General features: G+C 50.9%; 2 protein-coding genes across 8 annotated transcripts in view; one reads left to right on the plus strand and one right to left on the minus strand.

Moving 5' to 3' along the window:
* LOC141994266 (relaxin receptor 1-like) overlaps window positions 1-15868 on the plus strand; it is a 48865-nt gene extending 32997 nt beyond the window's left edge. For both annotated transcript variants that reach the window (XM_074964511.1, XM_074964512.1), the window contains 7 exons: window positions 889-960; window positions 3365-3436; window positions 3571-3642; window positions 5418-5647; window positions 5850-6260; window positions 7732-7947; window positions 9457-15868. In XM_074964511.1, the coding sequence (XP_074820612.1) occupies window positions 889-960; window positions 3365-3436; window positions 3571-3642; window positions 5418-5647; window positions 5850-6260; window positions 7732-7947; window positions 9457-9662 (1279 nt within the window). In that variant the 3' untranslated portion in view covers window positions 9663-15868. The remainder of the gene's footprint in view (window positions 1-888; window positions 961-3364; window positions 3437-3570; window positions 3643-5417; window positions 5648-5849; window positions 6261-7731; window positions 7948-9456) is intronic.
* STARD8 (StAR related lipid transfer domain containing 8) overlaps window positions 12344-16500 on the minus strand; it is a 142864-nt gene continuing 138707 nt past the window's right edge. For all 6 annotated transcript variants that reach the window (XM_074964504.1, XM_074964507.1, XM_074964505.1 and 3 more), the window contains 2 exons: window positions 16120-16296; window positions 12344-14577 (listed from right to left, as the gene is read on the minus strand). In XM_074964504.1, the coding sequence (XP_074820605.1) occupies window positions 14460-14577; window positions 16120-16296 (295 nt within the window). In that variant the 3' untranslated portion in view covers window positions 12344-14459. The remainder of the gene's footprint in view (window positions 14578-16119; window positions 16297-16500) is intronic.

Raw genomic sequence — 16500 nt, forward strand, 5'->3', positions numbered from 1 at the left:
CAAAAATGATGAGGGGTATGGAACGGCTTCCGTATGAGGAGAGATTAAAAAGACTGGGACTTTTCAACTTAGAAAAGAGACAACTAAGGGGGGGAGACAACAGAGGGCTAAAAAATCATGACTGGTGTGGAGAAAGTGACTAAGGAAGTGTTATTTACCCCTTCACATAACACAAGCACCAGGATCACCCAATTAAATTAATAGGCAACAGGTTTCTAACAAACATAAGGAAGTATTTCTTCACACAACACACAGTCAGCCTGTGGAACTTGTTGTGACGGCCCAAAGTATAACTGGGTGAAAAAAAAGAATTCGATAAATTCATGGAGGATAGGTCCATCGATGGCTATTAGCCAAAATTATCAGTGATGCAGTCCCATGCTCTGGGTGTCATTAAGTCTCTGCCAAAAGAGGGGACTGTATGACAGAGGATGGATCACTTGCTAATTTCCCTCTTCTGTTCATTCCCTCTGAAGAATCTGGCACTGGGCCCTGTTGGAAGACAGGATACTGGGCTAGATGGACCATTGGTCTGACCCAGGATGGCCGTTCTTATGTTATATTCTAATGCACCACAAGCCTAACCAGCAGCACTGCCTGCTATTCCAGTCCTGGGGTCCCCCCTTAGCTCTGCCAAGCACCTCTGCCCTAATCTGCATGCCTTCTGCTATGCTTCACCTGCCCCCAATCCTGCCCACTTACAAAGAACTCTGCAAGCACCTTAACATGCACAGACCTGCAACGTTCTAGTTACGTCAGCTCTGAGCCATTCTTGGGACTATCATTTGCTACCCAGTTGTAACAGTTTTATGATGTGTGCATATAGTGCCCTCCCCCTCCCCGAACCCCAACAACCAGCTGTCTGAAATCTTGCTTCTGTTTACCCAGTGACCTGTCTAACAATAGACTGGAGGAACTTCCACCATCTTTATTCAGTAACCTGCAAGACCTCCAGCAGCTGTGAGTACTGTATTGGAGCTCCCCAAGCCTTAGACTGAGACGACCCTCTGGCATTTGTTACTATAAAGGGTCTTCAAGGGGTACCACAGGGAGCAGCATAGGCAGCCAGCTGTCCATGAGGGGTGCGCAGAGTGCAGCTCTAGGGGGACCACCTGGCTCAGGGGATTGTTAATGGGCTGTGACCAGGGTCCCAGTGGGGGCCAGCTATGGTCACTTAATTAGGGTGAACTACAAAGAATGGGGCAGCCAAACCCCAGAAAGCTGGTGGATAGTCCAATACTTAGATTTACCAAGCCAGCCTAAAACAGCTTCTTTATTACCTCACTGGTTACTCAGAAGTCCAAACAACACCGTTCCCTTAAAGTGATCCAGCCTTAGGCCTCCATCCAGGCACCCACGTCAAATATGATGAAAATTTCTGTAAATCTTATTTCATCATATAAAAGAAAAGGTTCTACCAATCCCAAAGGATCAGACACATTACCTCCCAGGTTAATGAATATTCCAGATCTTACCCAAATACACACTACAGCCGATTCTTATTAACTAGACTAAAATTTATTAAAAACAAACCAGAGAGCGAGAATGGTAAAAAGATCAGTATACATACAGACATGAGTTCAATTCATTGAGGTTCAGATTCATAGCAGGATGGTGAGCTTTGTAGCTGCAAAGAGTTCTTTCAGAAATAGTTCATAGGTTATAGTCCAAAGTCATTGCAGGATGTTCCAATTTAAGTCTGGGATCTCAGTCCTTTTGCCTAAGCTCCCCCGTATGAAGCCTCAAGCAGATCTGAGATGAAAGAATCAGGACCCAAGGGTCTTTTATACAATTTCATGTCCTCTTTGACAAGTTGGGAGTTCCTCGGGGAACAAAAGGTAATTAGGATGACTTTGAAGGACGTTCATCACTGGTACTTAGCTAGGGAATTAACATAAGGCAATTTGCTTGTTCCTCCACCATTCACAGTACATTTCAAAGAGTGTTGAATACTGAGATATCCCGTGTTTACAATTCATTTAAATGCTAGGATGCTCTTTTGATTCAGAATACAGCATAGACAGGGACTGTTGATTACATTCTGGACCCTATTCATACATATGTAAATACACAAAACCATAAACATTATCTCCCCACATGTCTTTTGAGGGTTATTTGTTTTGCAGGATGTTTAATCCTTTCTGGCCATGCCTCCCAGGTGCTAACCAATCTTTTGCTTCTGAGTCAGTGCGTCAAATCCAACCCAGATAAGTGACACCCGCAATAGCGGCCAGTTGTTGGTTGGCCTAATTGAAAGGAACCAGTGGTCTGGGCCCACAGCACTGCTTCGCCCTGTTCTGGCAGCTTCAGCAGAGGAACAATAACAGTACCCAGCTCTTATCTTGTGCTGTTCATCAGTCCATTACACTGCTCTGCCTTCCAAGGCACAGTGCATTCCCTCATACTTGCAGGTGGTCTCCCTAGGTTGACCGTGACAGTGGCAGCCAGTATGTAACAGCGGGTATGTTACTGTTTCAAGGGAGGCCGGGGAGTCTGAGGCCAGGGGAAGGTCTGCCATGGATTTGCTCCTCGTGTGGCCTTGGTTTATGTGTTCCCAGTTAATAGTTTGCAGCTAAGGCATAGAACCAGACGGAACACGTTCGGGTTCGAGCCTCCAGGGCAGTTACAGATTTAGTGAAGAACTGTGACTGACCCAGTGGGGGATAGAATCAAAATAAAATAATCAGTGCAAACCAACAGCCATTACACTATAACCTCACACTGCAGTGGTCCCCGCAGTCCAAGATGAACTGGTGCGTCGGGGGGGTGGGGGGGGCTCACTCCCTGCATGAGAAGAAGGGGTGTATAATCCTTTCTCTAATGGTACCTTGATGGTGGATGAGCGTGCTAACCTAAAAGCAGAGCACTACCCTTTTATAATCAATTATACGAACACCCCGTAATCAATTAGCATTAAGCCTCCCTTCTACCATATTTATATTTCTGCTACCATAATTAAATATTTTTATTTTCTTATTGGTTATTTAACACTAAACATCATTTTAATTAACGTCTGCGTAAATACCACTCCGATAACTATCAATACAGATAACATGCTGCCAACACATTCACATTTTCTCTAAACCACTTGTTAAAACCAAAATATGTTTACAACATGACCTGGGGTTATATCCTAGCTTATCTCTAACTTGCCTCTGAATTGTCTCACTTCCCTCATATATTACTAGGCCTTATTATTATCAAGCCCAAATTTAGGCCCACAAACTGCTCTCTATTCACATTTCAGCATATTTCTATTTAACATAAGCAAGCATCATCTCTATGGGCTGCACTGGGGAGAGCTCTGCTTTCAGGTAGTGTGGGGAGTTTCTAGAAAGAAAGACTCTGTTTTTTCCATTTGCAGGAATATTTCCTACAACCCCCTGAGGCAGATCTTTGCCAACCAATTTGACAGCCTGCCCCACCTGCGCTCTCTGTAAGTGTGAACAGCAGCACAGACACTGAATACACTGAATAGCTCTGCCTCCCCTCAGGCCCCTTGAGCCTGTCGCCTCAGGCCAGGTGGAGAGCCAACCTAGCTCATGTCTTCTGTTGCATTGATTTTTACAGGAGTATTGAAGGTCTGGAGATCCCCAATGTCCAGACCCGCATGTTCCAGAAACTCACCAATCTGTCTCACATGTGAGTACTTGGGAGTGGGGAATAGGATTGGGAGGGGGAGCTTCTGTTGCAGTGGTAGAAGTTAGTGCCAGGAAAAATTAAACAAACCCTGCTCAATCCTCAGTCGATATGTCCTTCTGCCATGCCCAGAAAACAGCTGGATCTCCCCAGATAGATATTCCTATGGCACTCCGCACAGAGGGTGTGCCAGGATCAAGACACTGCTTTCTGGGAATCCCTAGCTGGCAGAAAGGCCTCTCGAGGGTCATAGCCAACAAGGCTTAGTTTAGAGCAGCCACAGTCTGTGTGCCAAGAGAGATGGGGGAACAAGTTCCAGGTTTGGGGACACACAAATGCCACAATATTTAAAGGTGTTTTATCCAGCATTAATCCGTGTGTGTGTTTGTGTAATGATGTGTAGCTGTGAAGGTTATAGAGTTAGATTATAGTTGACAGTGAAACTGAAAAAGGGACGTTTTCAGGCCAGATAGTATAAAGCTGTTGTTTAGTTCTCTGCAAACAACTGCTAAATAACCCAAATGAGTGGTCCTTTTGGCACACTGCTTGGGCATAAGGAGTTAAGAACAAGACTGATGTATTGATACACAAACTGGACAGGCATCTTGGAAAATGGGGGCAAATTTCACTAACCAGCCAGCTGTGAGCTGCTTTGTCTTTTCTTGCGGAGAACAAAGCAGTTAGTTTTCTCCAATTATAAATGTTTAAGCATATACAGTGCAAGGTAACTGTACATTTCACTTTCTGTCATTGGTCTGTTTCGATTAAAAACCTGGATAATGTTAATGAGCAATAGCAAAGGACATCATTTTCTCCCCCCTTTTTGTGTAAAATTAGAACTGAAATGAGCCTTGCTTTGAAGTTTGCCATCCTTTTAAAATGCAGAGTTTTGCTAAGCTGATACAGGATTACTTTTATGAGGTTTTAAAAGACAGGATTTATATGAAATAACCCTTGGATAAAATGTGAATCCCTGTTACTGGAATTTTAAAGGTTTTAATGATGGATTGATTTTGAAATGTTGTATGTTGATAGAGGTCCTGAGTTGGAGGGAATCTCTGTACACATTAGTTTAAAGTACTGAATAGTTATTGATTAAAATGCATCATTACATAGTACATGATTCAACAAAGCACTTAGGCACATGCTTAAAGTTCTGCAGATGCCTAAGTGCGTTGCTGAACTGGGGTCAGGATGCACCGTGAGGGCGATTGCTTACATGTTGACCTTGCATTTTGGGATAAAAAGCAGTTGTGATCTTGTACGAACGTGGGCATCCCAAACAAGGAAATTGGCCCATGGGTAGTGCAGAGCCATCACTCCCCCTTAAGGGATGGCCTGCGATTTTCAACCCCATCCTTGATCCTGAGGGGGTTCAGTGCTCGTGAGCCTAAAGGGCTGTATATGCTGGCTAGAGCCTTGCAAAGTCCTTGGTGCTCATCCATCGCGAGCTCTGCTGACACGTTCCCAGCTCCTGCCCTGTTCCCCCCGCCCATGCTGGCACATCTCACTCGGTGTTTAGACATTTATGATCCGTTTAGATTGAATCTGCTCCAAGGAGATGAAAAGAGTGGCTCAGGAAATGGAAGGAGAAGGGCATGGGGACTGTTTGGGAGAGGTGAGGTGGGGAGAGGAAGGAGGAGCACAAGGGGATGAGATTGGGGAGGTGCATGAGGCTCTGTGCCAGGCAGGCAAGCCTCTTCCCAAGTTAGCCTCTAGGGATGGAGCCCCTGTCCTGGGCATGGATCTAACGCAGGCAATATCCCTTTGTCTGGCAGCTACTTTAAGAAGTTCCAGTATTGCAGCTACTCTCCGCACGTGCGCAGCTGCAAGCCCAACACCGATGGCATCTCCTCCTTCGAGAACCTCCTGGCCAACATCATCCTCAGGGTCTTCGTCTGGGTCATCGCATGTGTCACCTGCTTTGGGAACCTCTTTGTCATCTTCATGAGGTCCTTCATTGTCATGGAGAACAGCCAGCACACCATGGCCATCAAATCACTCTGCTGTGAGTCAGGAGTGGGGATGGAGGGGCTGGCTAGGACGATGTGAGGCAAGAGTGAGCGTGTGTGCATGCGTGCGTGCGTCCGTCCGTCCAAGGGCAACATTTGGCCTTCTGTTAGCAGCTGTATAAGGGCTTATTGCGCCCATGGGCCTGTTGCCAAGGGTTACCCTCGTGGGTTGATGCTCCACCATTGTCTCCGTCCCAGGTGCAGATTGTCTGATGGGAATCTATCTCTTCTTCATTGGAGCCTTTGATCTCAAGTTCTCCGGCGAGTACAACAAGCACGCCCAGGTGTGGATGGCGAGCATCCAGTGCCAGCTGGTAGGCAGCCTGGCTATGCTGTCCTCGGAGGTGTCTGTCCTGCTGCTGACGTACATGACCCTGGAGAAGTACCTCTGCATCGTCTTCCCGTTCAGCCATTATGGGGCGGGCAAGAAGCAGACCCTCTCCATGCTGGTCGTCATCTGGTTGTTGGGCTTTTCTCTCACCCTCGTCCCCTTCTGGTGCAAGGAGTCCTTTGGGGACTACTACGGGAGGAACGGGATGTGTTTCCCACTCCAGTCCGACGAGACCGAGAGACCAGGAGCCAGGGGCTACTCCACCGGGATATTTCTGGGTAAGGAATCATCAGGACATGGGGCATGACTGCTCCGCTACAGCAGTACCACCAAGCCTTGGGGATGGTAGGCACCATGCAGCTATAGATGGGACTGGAACTTGCTTTCCCTGATGTGTGCTCTGCCCCAGAGTCAAACAGGAAAGTCAGCGTAATGGAAAGGTGCAGTGAGAGGCAGGATGGTCCAGTGGGCAGGGTGCTAGATTGGGACACACAAGGTCAATTTTTTTGCTGCACCACAGGGGCCTGTGTGACCTTGGGCAAATTGCTTAGTCTCTCTGTGCCTCTGTTCCCCATCTCCAACGGGGATACCACACCTCACAGGGCTGCTGTGAGGATAAATGCATGACAGCAGGAGATGCTCAGGCCCTGCAGTGATAGGGGCCGCAGCAGGACAGCTGACGGTGATTGGTCACATGATTCCATCAACAGGCTGCTGCTTGTTGTTATCATCTGGCTCAGTTCAATCTGCAACCAGGGTGCCAGGGGCTGAAATAGGGTTGATCCCGCACAGCTAAGGAAAGCAGCAGCCCTAGGTGTGTGGGGAAGGGAGGGCAGATAGGATGCTGTTGCTGTTGCTAGAGATGAAGGGAGAGTGGGGGAGAGCAATCAGCATACTAGCCCCTTAAGGAACATTGCTGCCAGGGGACCAGGGAAGTTGGCCCCTTAGGGCTGGTAGCATGTTGGCCCCGGTACACACCCGAGGGCTGACGAGAAACATTATGCAAAACTTTGGATTTTTTTTTGGCCTGCCCTCTTGACCCCTTCGTGGTCCCACAAAGCCCCCAAGCCTGGTGCAGCATTTCCGTGCTCTCCGTGGGAGGGGTGGCGTACGGAGAGGCACAGCACACGTCCATGCCAGTGGCAGCAGAGCTGAGGGTGTGCAGCCATGCAGTGCCAGCGTCAGGGAGATGCTGAGTATCGGTGTGTAGATCCAGGAGCTTTAAGGCAGACCCAGGCTGCTGTTATAAATCACTGCTCACCTGCTTGTTACTGCAGTAGAGGGAAAGTGGCTTAACAAACCTCCTGCCACTCCACAGGCCCGAGGCCACCTCCAGCCAAAGCACTCCTGGGAGAGCAAGGCCAGACTCAGACCCTAGGAGACCAGGGCCTCATGCATGCAAGGGCTAGAAGATTAGCATGGTGCAGACACATCTGAGAAGCAGATGGGGCAATGAGTCCTAGCCAGGCAGCAGGACACCCACAGCGCTGCTGCCCTTGAGTGCTTCACCAAAGCTCTCCTGTTATGTTAGCAGGGCAGAAGCTTACTGTTGAATCACATTACGGCTCAGGTCGGCTGTGTCCACGTGGCTCTCACTGCTCCCTTGGGGACGAAAGGGGTCATTGGCCCTAAGAGGCTGCTTTATTAGAAGGCATCTGCTAGCTGATGTTTCACCCACCGTGTGTGGCACAGGCACACCTGGGCTGGCTCTCTGACACACTCATAGCTGGTTGTTGCCCCCCCCCCCAGGTCTGAACCTCATTGCCTTCGTCACCATCGTGTTTGCCTACACCAGCATGTTCTACTCCATCCACACCACAGCCACCAAGACGGCTGAGCGCAGCGTCTTCTCCAGGGAAGTGGCCATCGCCAAGAGATTCTTCTTCATCGTCTTCACTGACGCCCTCTGCTGGATCCCCATCTTCCTCCTGAAGCTTCTCTCCCTGCTGCAAGTGGAAATACCAGGTGACTGACCTGGCTAAGCTGGGGCCCACGCCAGTATCAGCCTTTCTGTACAGAGAGGCCTTGATATGCAGAGCAGTGCCATGCGGTGGCTCCCTGCATGTGTCCCTCATGCGCCGAGTAGGCACCCCAGAGCACCTGCATTATAATGAAGCTGTACAACAAATGCCATGCTAATCCTGGCCTCTTACCGGTTTCATACTACCCCATCTTGCCAATGCAATTCCTCCTGCTTACAGCAGGGGGCACCTCATTAGGCCCGAAATCTGTGCAGAGCTGGCCTGCAGCGTCTGACACCCATGCTCAAAATGCTCCAACCCTGAGAGGTAAAAGCTGAGAGACAAAAGCCAGACAAACTCACGTCACTTCTGTCCCTTGGCCCCCTGCTGAGCCCAGGCAGAACCTTCCATCTCCTGTTGGTTGACAGCCTCTTGCCACCAGCCTCATCTTCCCATACAGAGATGCCCTGGAGTCTAGGCAGGTTCCTCTCCAGTTCTGGCCTGCCAGCGCATTGGAGCTGGCTCCCAGCCTGCAGCTCAGAGAGGCTGGGGCTGGGGAAGCCCGAGGTCTGTGGTGGGTAGGGGGCAGCCTCCTGTGATGGGGGGAGTTGAGTCTGCTTTCTCATGGCTGAATTTGATTGCAGATATGTTGGGGATGGGGCAAGCTAGGTAAAGGTGAGAGAGAGAGAGAGAGTATGCGACGGGCGCAGGGGGGGGGAGGGGGGGAACGGAGTGGGAGCAGTTGATCTCACTGACCTCCTTTAGTGGCTTTTCCTGCCATGCACACTCCCAGCTCAGTGTGCAAGGCTCACCTGGTTTGCACCCCTGCTGAACACCAGATAGGTGGAAGTTACATCAGCACTTGCTTTGTGATCAAAGTACACCCAGTGTGTTACTTTCTCTGCCATGTGTCACCGCTGAATTCAGCCCAGAGATGGGAGTTGCACTCGCCCTAGATCCTTAGCTCTCCCCCATTATGCCTGAGTAATTCAGCCCCTTGCTGTAAATGTCCTTTAGCTGAAAGCCTCTTATTGCACAATGGGGTGACGTGTCTATAAATGATCCTCCTCAGTGTGTAATGTGTTCAGCGCTAGAGGTGTCCGAGCAGGTTAATGCATTTTTCTTTGAGCTTTGGCGCCCTGGGTTTGAATCCCAGCTCAGCTCACAGGTGGTAATGAGTTTGGTGCCTCTCCCATCCTGGTCCCTGTTTGCTCACATCACAAAACCAATCACAGCCTGCAGACCGGCTAGAGAGGCTGTGCATTGTCAGCTGTGCATTGTCAGAGGCTGGCTCTCCCCACTCATGCCTGGGGAGAGCCAGCCTCTGCGCTCACGTAGGTGTGAGATCTGGATTAGCTCTTACTTAAATGGGGTTCTTCTGGCTTTATGCCTGTGTGTCTGAGAGCAGACTGTAGCCCTGAGGCTCCAGGCTAAAAGCCTCTGGCTGAATTATTTCCTAGGAAGTGGGCAACCAACCCCCATGATTACTAACATACTCTCCTTATTGGAACAGACACCGTGACGTCTTGGGTGGTCATTTTCATCCTGCCCATCAACAGTGCCTTGAACCCCATTCTGTACACCATGACCACCACCCCCTTCCAGGAGAAGCTCAAGCTGTATTTGCAGAAGAAGCAGCTGCAGCAGTTGTCACTTCAGGACCCAGAAGAGTCCAGAAAGAGCTTTACCCTGGTATCCATACACACCAGCAACTCCTGACACTCCCCAGCAGCTTAGCCTGGGATTGGTGAAAGGCCTCACTGCTTCATGCATGTAGCTATGAAGGACCATGTCTCTGTCCTCCCCAGGAACCTCCCCTGGCTGGTTCATCGCCCACCCCAATGATAGCCATTGTGGGGGCAGAAGATGCCAAAGGGGAGCTGCCACCACTTTCCAACTGGTGTTATATAGAGGGCTACAGACGAAATGGTCACAGACAGCAGATGGGGCCTGAACTCCGCCCGTGTGCCCCACTGTTGAAAGCACTGGAATGCTGCCTGCCCCATGCAGGCTCATTGCTGTGCGTCAGCACTTTGGGGCTGTGGGTTTAGCTGATGCTGGTTCAGCACAAGGATTAACCAGCTGCTGTGAAAGGGATGTTGTATTTCATCCTAACCCTCTGTCTCTGTTGCATGGTCCTTGTAGCTCCCTGCCCCTTCACCCTGGAGAGAAGCCGCAGGGGCAGCTGCTGCAGCAGCCTTTGGAACCGCAGCCCCCACTGCAGAGCCCCAGAGAGGTGTTTTCTGCATTGCCGGAAGCAAGTCTGGGTCCAGGGGAAGGAAGGTGGGATGAGAAGCCTTCAGTGCTTTGATTTGGGGCCAGAGGCAGCTCGAGCAGATGCCAGCGTGATCCTGGCGAAAGTTGTGGGCCACTGGTTCTGCCAGGTGGAGTGATGAACTATTGAGGCCGCCCTCAGCCCTTGGGGAAGCCTTGGCTGTGGGATCCAGGCAGCAGCTGCTATTGTGGGTGAAATGCTGCAGAAGGAAAGGAAGGTGGTGCTGTCCCCTGATACTTCCTACACCACCCTGACTGCTAGGCCCGTGTTCAGGGCAGGTGTCCCCATTCAGGGCCTGCTACCCCAGCCACTACGTTCAGCAGGGACTCACGGCCACGCCCTGTTCTCCAGTCATACCTGGGCTCGCACCTTTAGAAAATGAATCCTTGCAACTGAGGCACCAACTCCCCAGGGCTAATGCAGCCTGTGCCCCAAACCATTCCTAGGGAACTGCTGCCAGCAGTAAAATAGCAACCCGGGGGCCGGTTGGTGTTCCTTACCTAGCATCTGCTGCTCTCTGATTTACTCCTGGGAAGGAGGCAAGAATTGCCCTTCTCCAGGGGGTGGCTGGGCTCTGCCTTGGCAATAGCAGTTCTGTCTCCCTGCCATATGCTGCGTGGGCTGGCTAGCCCCACCCCCAGGTGAGATTAACCTGGCAGGGCGTACCACCCCGAGCTCCGCTGGTGGCCTAGAGCCAGCGGAGTTTGTTTCAGCCGCCCCCAGGGCTGGAGTTACTGACATCCCCCATTTGGTTTTGGAATGATCCCAGCGCTGGAGCAGCAGGCTCTTGGGGCACGGCTCGCTCTGCGGTGGGGCAGGGAGAGGGAACAGAGCAAGGGATTGAAAGTTAACAGCTCTCAGCTCGCTGGGGTTCTCTTTGGGCACAGCCTTAGGACCACAGCATGCTGCACATTGTGACTATTGCCTGGAGTCCCAAGGGAGCCACCTCCACGTGCGTTACCCCCCTGCACTGGGGTGTGTGAGGTGCACAGAACGGCGAGCAGGAGAGACGGGCTGTGCCTCTACTCTCAGGGAACCCAGAAACCGTCTGCCCTAGTTTTGCGTGTTGGATGCCACAGCTCCTTTGGGAGGAGCTAGCATCTGGTTGAAGCCAAGGCACTTGCAGCTGCAGGGTAGGAGCCCTGGGCAGGTGACCAGATAGATACCAAGTGCTGGTAGCAGGGAGGAGGAAAGAAAAGGGGGTCGGGGAGAGTGCATCAGAAATGCTGCTTAATGACACTATGGTTCTTCTGGAGGGCTATGTTTGTACACATCTTGTGCTAAGCGATGGGGGCAGCTGGTAGCTGTGGGCAACACTGCAGGGCTCCAAGTAGGCTAAAAACCCAGAGGGTACCACTCTGTGAGCTCGATGAGACGCTGCATTAGCTGCCAAGAACAGTGGGGCTTTGAGAGAATGAGATTAACACATGGAGGCCTTAAATTGACAGGCCGACCCACCCCTTGAGGCATGGATCTGACCATTTAATGCACTGCTTGCCGGTCTATCCTCCGCCCCTAACTCCTTTCAGCCCTCCTGTGAGGCCAGCAGTTCAGATAACACCAGCCTCGTTCCTGGTAGCGTACTGGCAGCCTGGGCCCAGAAGGAATTTCCATTGCTTAGCAAACACACTGCCTACTCCATCAGTCCACCCTAGGGTCCTTGCTGTCTCAGTTGGTGCTGATCAGAGCCTGATGCTGAGCCAGGCAGGGAATCTGGAGGAAGGACAGCCCAGACCCTGCCAGCAGCTCAGAGGAACAGAAAGGAGGGCCGGCCATTTGTACTCTGGGGCCAGAGGGAAAGTCAACGGGGAAAATCAGATTGTTTGGGAGCAACGGGAAGGGTCCTCTGATGGGTGTGAAGCTAACTTGTGTGAGACCCATAGCAACTGCCCCCCAACTGCAGCAATAATAATAGCCCTTGTCCATTTCTTTTTGCCTTCCACATGCTTTACAAAACACTAATGAATTACACACTGCGCCTCATTCTGTCATGACACGGGGCTGTGGTCAGGTGGCTTCACACCCCCGCTCTACTGCCCTGGAACCTGTGTCAGACTGGTGCTGGGTAAGAAGGAAGCACAGACCTCAGCAGTAAGGGTCCATCAAGGTTTCATCATCAGCCAGCGGATGCCATTAGTACTTTATTATTACACGGCGGGGAAACCGCTGCCCCCTTTGGAGTCAGACAATCTGCAGCGGCTGCATCTGTTACAAAAAAGAAGTCCCTTAAATAGAAAACACACATCGCTCTGGTGTTCATCATCTAGCACCAAGGTCTTACCGCCTGAGTTATATATTAATATTCCAACTGTACAGTATTTATAGATAGAAAAAGAAACATAAAAAAATGAGGCAAGAATCAGTCCCAAACGTTAGTTATACAAAACCAAACACAAACAGAATATAGCTGGTGTGCACTAGAAAGAGGGAAAGTTTGTTACTGGGGAAACTGACAATTTCTACTGCCAGTGGGTTTTGTTGCCTTCCAATTGGAACAATGTCCAGTTGTTTGGGTCTCTGGTTAAAAAAGAAACCCCGTCAAGTGCATGTCATGGTCAGATTGTTTGTGAGCTTGGAGGGAAAGTGGGGGAGTGACACAATCACAGAAGTGGGATCCTTGGATCAAGAGTTATGGCGTTGCCTTTCCCTCCCCTCTGCAGTGCAGTGAGCACTGCTTCTCTGGGGGGAGGGAATTAAGGGGAGATCAAGTGTCCATAACAATGTGAGCAAACTAGACTGTAGTAACCCAATCCCTGCCCATCTGGTTGACTAAAATGGCACTAATGTAGCACGGTTTGGGGCAACTCACATTACTCTCTTAGTGGAAGCAGACTCTGCACAGTGGAGTTATGAGACCAGGCCCCCTGCACTCCCTCTGGTCACACCTCATTGGCCAACACTATTAAACCTCCCCTGCATGCAGGCTATAGTTTGCCAGCAGGATGATACATTTTTAGGGTGTCTTCATGTAATGGAGGGGGTGTTCTTCACCTCCCCCACACCCCAAGGCAAATGGAACTCTGACCCTGGGAGTACCCTGATGCTTACTAAACCCAGCCAAAGGGGGATCAGGGAGCTGCACTGTGCCATTTTGGTCTCACCCCCAGCCTTGTAATGGCAACCCTCCATGTACAGCTGACACACAGATACAAGGACAAGGGTGCATGCTTTGGAATTTGGACTCATCAAACTCGGATCTGATCCAATTCATTAAAATGAATGGCTAAGCTCCCACTGGATTCAATAGGGATTAGGACTGGGCCCCTGGTTAGCAAAGCATTTGCATCCTCATTCATCGGTCCACATGGCCCTGTGCTAAAAACAGGGGTGCTAGAGACTCCCTGTGTCTGATCAAGTAGAAAGCACTGACCTGGAGTTCCTTCCCCAGTGAAATTCAGCACCCAGAGTAAAATAGCTTCCTTTTTGCCATTCAACACATGGCAGTCATTAATTATAAACCAAAATAACAACAGCATCCATCTGACATTAACCAGCTCCTCAGACTACGATTGCCTGTGCGCCACGCTGCTAGGTACAGCTCTCACACACTGTAACATCCCCAGCAGACGCTCCTCCTAACACCACACACGGCCATACAGACACTGCACCAGCTCCGCCGTCTCTCACTTCTCCTACACATCAGCATCATCCTTGGTCACTTCAAGCACCATCACTCTTGTGGCTGAGTCCAGCACCTGGGCTGAGAGGGTGAGCCCATGGTCACTTTGGCAAAGGGGGTTAATGGGTCTGACTCTGGTCCGGTTGCTTCACGGCTCAGCCTGCTGTATGGACTCCCCAGCCCCACTCTCCCCAGGGTGGGCGGGCGATTGCTGGAGAGAGCTGTCCCACAAGCAGCACACTGGTTCGTTTCTGCAAAGCTGCTCTTCAGAGCTTTAGGGCGGAGACTCGCTGCCTTCCAACCAGCAACGGGCATTCTGGAAGCAGGAAATGATGGCTTCCATTTGGCCCCTGGTGCCCAGGAGGGCATGTCGCTGGGCACAGCTCTGAAGGTCCCTGGTGTGTAAGAGAAAAGGGATCACACAAAGATGGAAAAAACAACTGGCTCGTTCAGGGTTGGTGGTTGGTTCAAAGGAAGGCTCATGCTCAGGTGCCTGGAAAGGCACTGCCCCCACCCAACCAGATGCCAACAGCCTGCTGATGGCCATGTTCCCTCTCCATGCTCCACCCCACGTTGTCTGGGAGGTTCATGATCAAACAGGAGCGAGCATCTTCCAGTCTCCTCAGATCTTTGTCTCAGGGCCACATGGGTTAAGCACTGAGAAAGACTCTCGTATCCTTGCCAGCTCCATGGCACAAAGTTGTCCAAAGACCTTGCTGTACCACTCGGGAGACCGGCCCCTGGAGAGACAACAGCACAGAGAAGAAGCCATTGTCAAATGCTGGAGAATAACATAGTTTTTCATGAACAGCAGGGCCCATTTCAGGATAAAAGGGACTATCAACATACATGCTCTGGGGCAGTGTGAGCAAGCACCAGCAGACATCATAGGGAATATTCCCTTCCCCATTCTCCCACACTGCATATGCCATGCAAGGCATGGGCATGATTATAAAGCAAGACTGAACGCTGCACTGGCTCCCTTTCCTAGCTAAGGCTACTCCACCCTAGTCTAGTTTGCTGCAGAAAATTAAGGGATAATGCAGAGGGTCTTGTTTTTCCCAGATATACGGTATAATTAGCACTCCCAACAGAGACACACGAGCCCCTAACACTGCAGCCTGCCAGTATGTCTCATCCCAACCTGGAGGGACTCCTACCAGTGATGCTATGGGATGCCAGCAGCCTCCAAGGAATTGGACTGGGATCACCAGCGTGTTACACACAGGCACCTGGACAGCCATCTGACGGGAATGACTGTGGGTCAATAATGATCTTGGACAGACTGGAAGCTGTGACCCAGCAGTAACTTGTCTGGCCAGCTCCCTGGGGACCTGCTGGGGTAAACCAAATTGCTAGAGGATACCCCTGTAACTTTTGAGGTCCTACATAGCTCTGACCCCTCCTACTTTCCATCCTTCTGATCACTTTGGCAGTGCAGGCGTGGCCTCGAGGCCCCATTGCTCCCACCACCATCTCTGTGCAGTCTACTAAACTCCCCCTTCTGAGCTGGGTCACAAGGCCTCTCTCTCACCAGTCATATTCCTCTAGAAGAGGCTGAGAAGCCACACAATCTTCCTATTTTCTACATAGACTATGGTAGTAGCCGAGTAAGTGTCTCTCAGCCATGACATGGATTTTATCCATGTGAGCTAGGGAAGCAACACCCCCAATTTACGGATGAGGGACAGGGTAATTAAGGTCACACATGAAGGCCGTGTCTGAGCTGGGAATGGATGTAGATCTCCTGGGTCCTAGGCCAGTGCCCTATCCATAGACCATCCTTCGTACCCTAGGTTGCAACCCTTCTCCAGCGTCCACCACTCCCACACTTGTGTTTTGCTGCACCATGTTGAACTTAGATTGTAAGCTCCTTGGGGCAGGGATCATCTTTGTGTTCTCGGTTTGGATAGTGCCTAGCACAATGGGTCCTGGCCCACGATTCCTTGGTGTTACTGCAGCGCAACTAATAATTTACCTGCCTGTGAGCCATCTAGCGTGCTTGTGTGGGGGAGGTGTTAAATAATAAATGATAATTGATGGAGGGGTAGGGAGTGCTAGCAATGATTGTATGTATATGGCACAGTGCGGAAACTAATTACACCTCCCAGCCCCCCTGCAAGTAAGTGTGTATGCTCCCCATTGTGCAGACCAGAGAGGTCACAGTGAGTCACTGTCGGAGCCAGCATTGGTACCCACAGCTTCCTCACTCCCGGTCTGTGCTCAGATCACATCTCACACTGGACCAGCATTTGGCAAGAAACAGAGTAAAAGGCCTTTACCTGAGATCAGCTCTGCAGACGTGGGTCACTTTGGACTGACCCAACCCACACGGTTCAATCAGATACTGAGATGTTAACACCACAGCCCTGACCCCTCCTTCCACCTGCAGCTTTTCATGTTCCAGTGACATGGAGACCAACAGGCAAGCCCCTCGCAGTAGGTCCGTGTGCCACTTCCTGTAGGAGGGAACAAGCAAAGCTAGGGTGTCCATATTTCCCCAAGGGAAAACAGGACAGTGCGCGGGCCCAAACCGCTCACCCGAGCCCCCCTCCCCTCCCCATGCAGGGCTGACGTCGCTGCTCACACAAGCCCTGCCTGCTCCCCCACACAAAGCTGGTGTCACTGCTTGCTCAAGCCCTGCCTGCGCCCCTCCCCAACCC

The sequence above is a fragment of the Natator depressus genome, chromosome 9 (genome assembly GCF_965152275.1).
Source record: "Natator depressus isolate rNatDep1 chromosome 9, rNatDep2.hap1, whole genome shotgun sequence".
NCBI classification, from domain to species: domain Eukaryota; kingdom Metazoa; phylum Chordata; order Testudines; family Cheloniidae; genus Natator; species Natator depressus.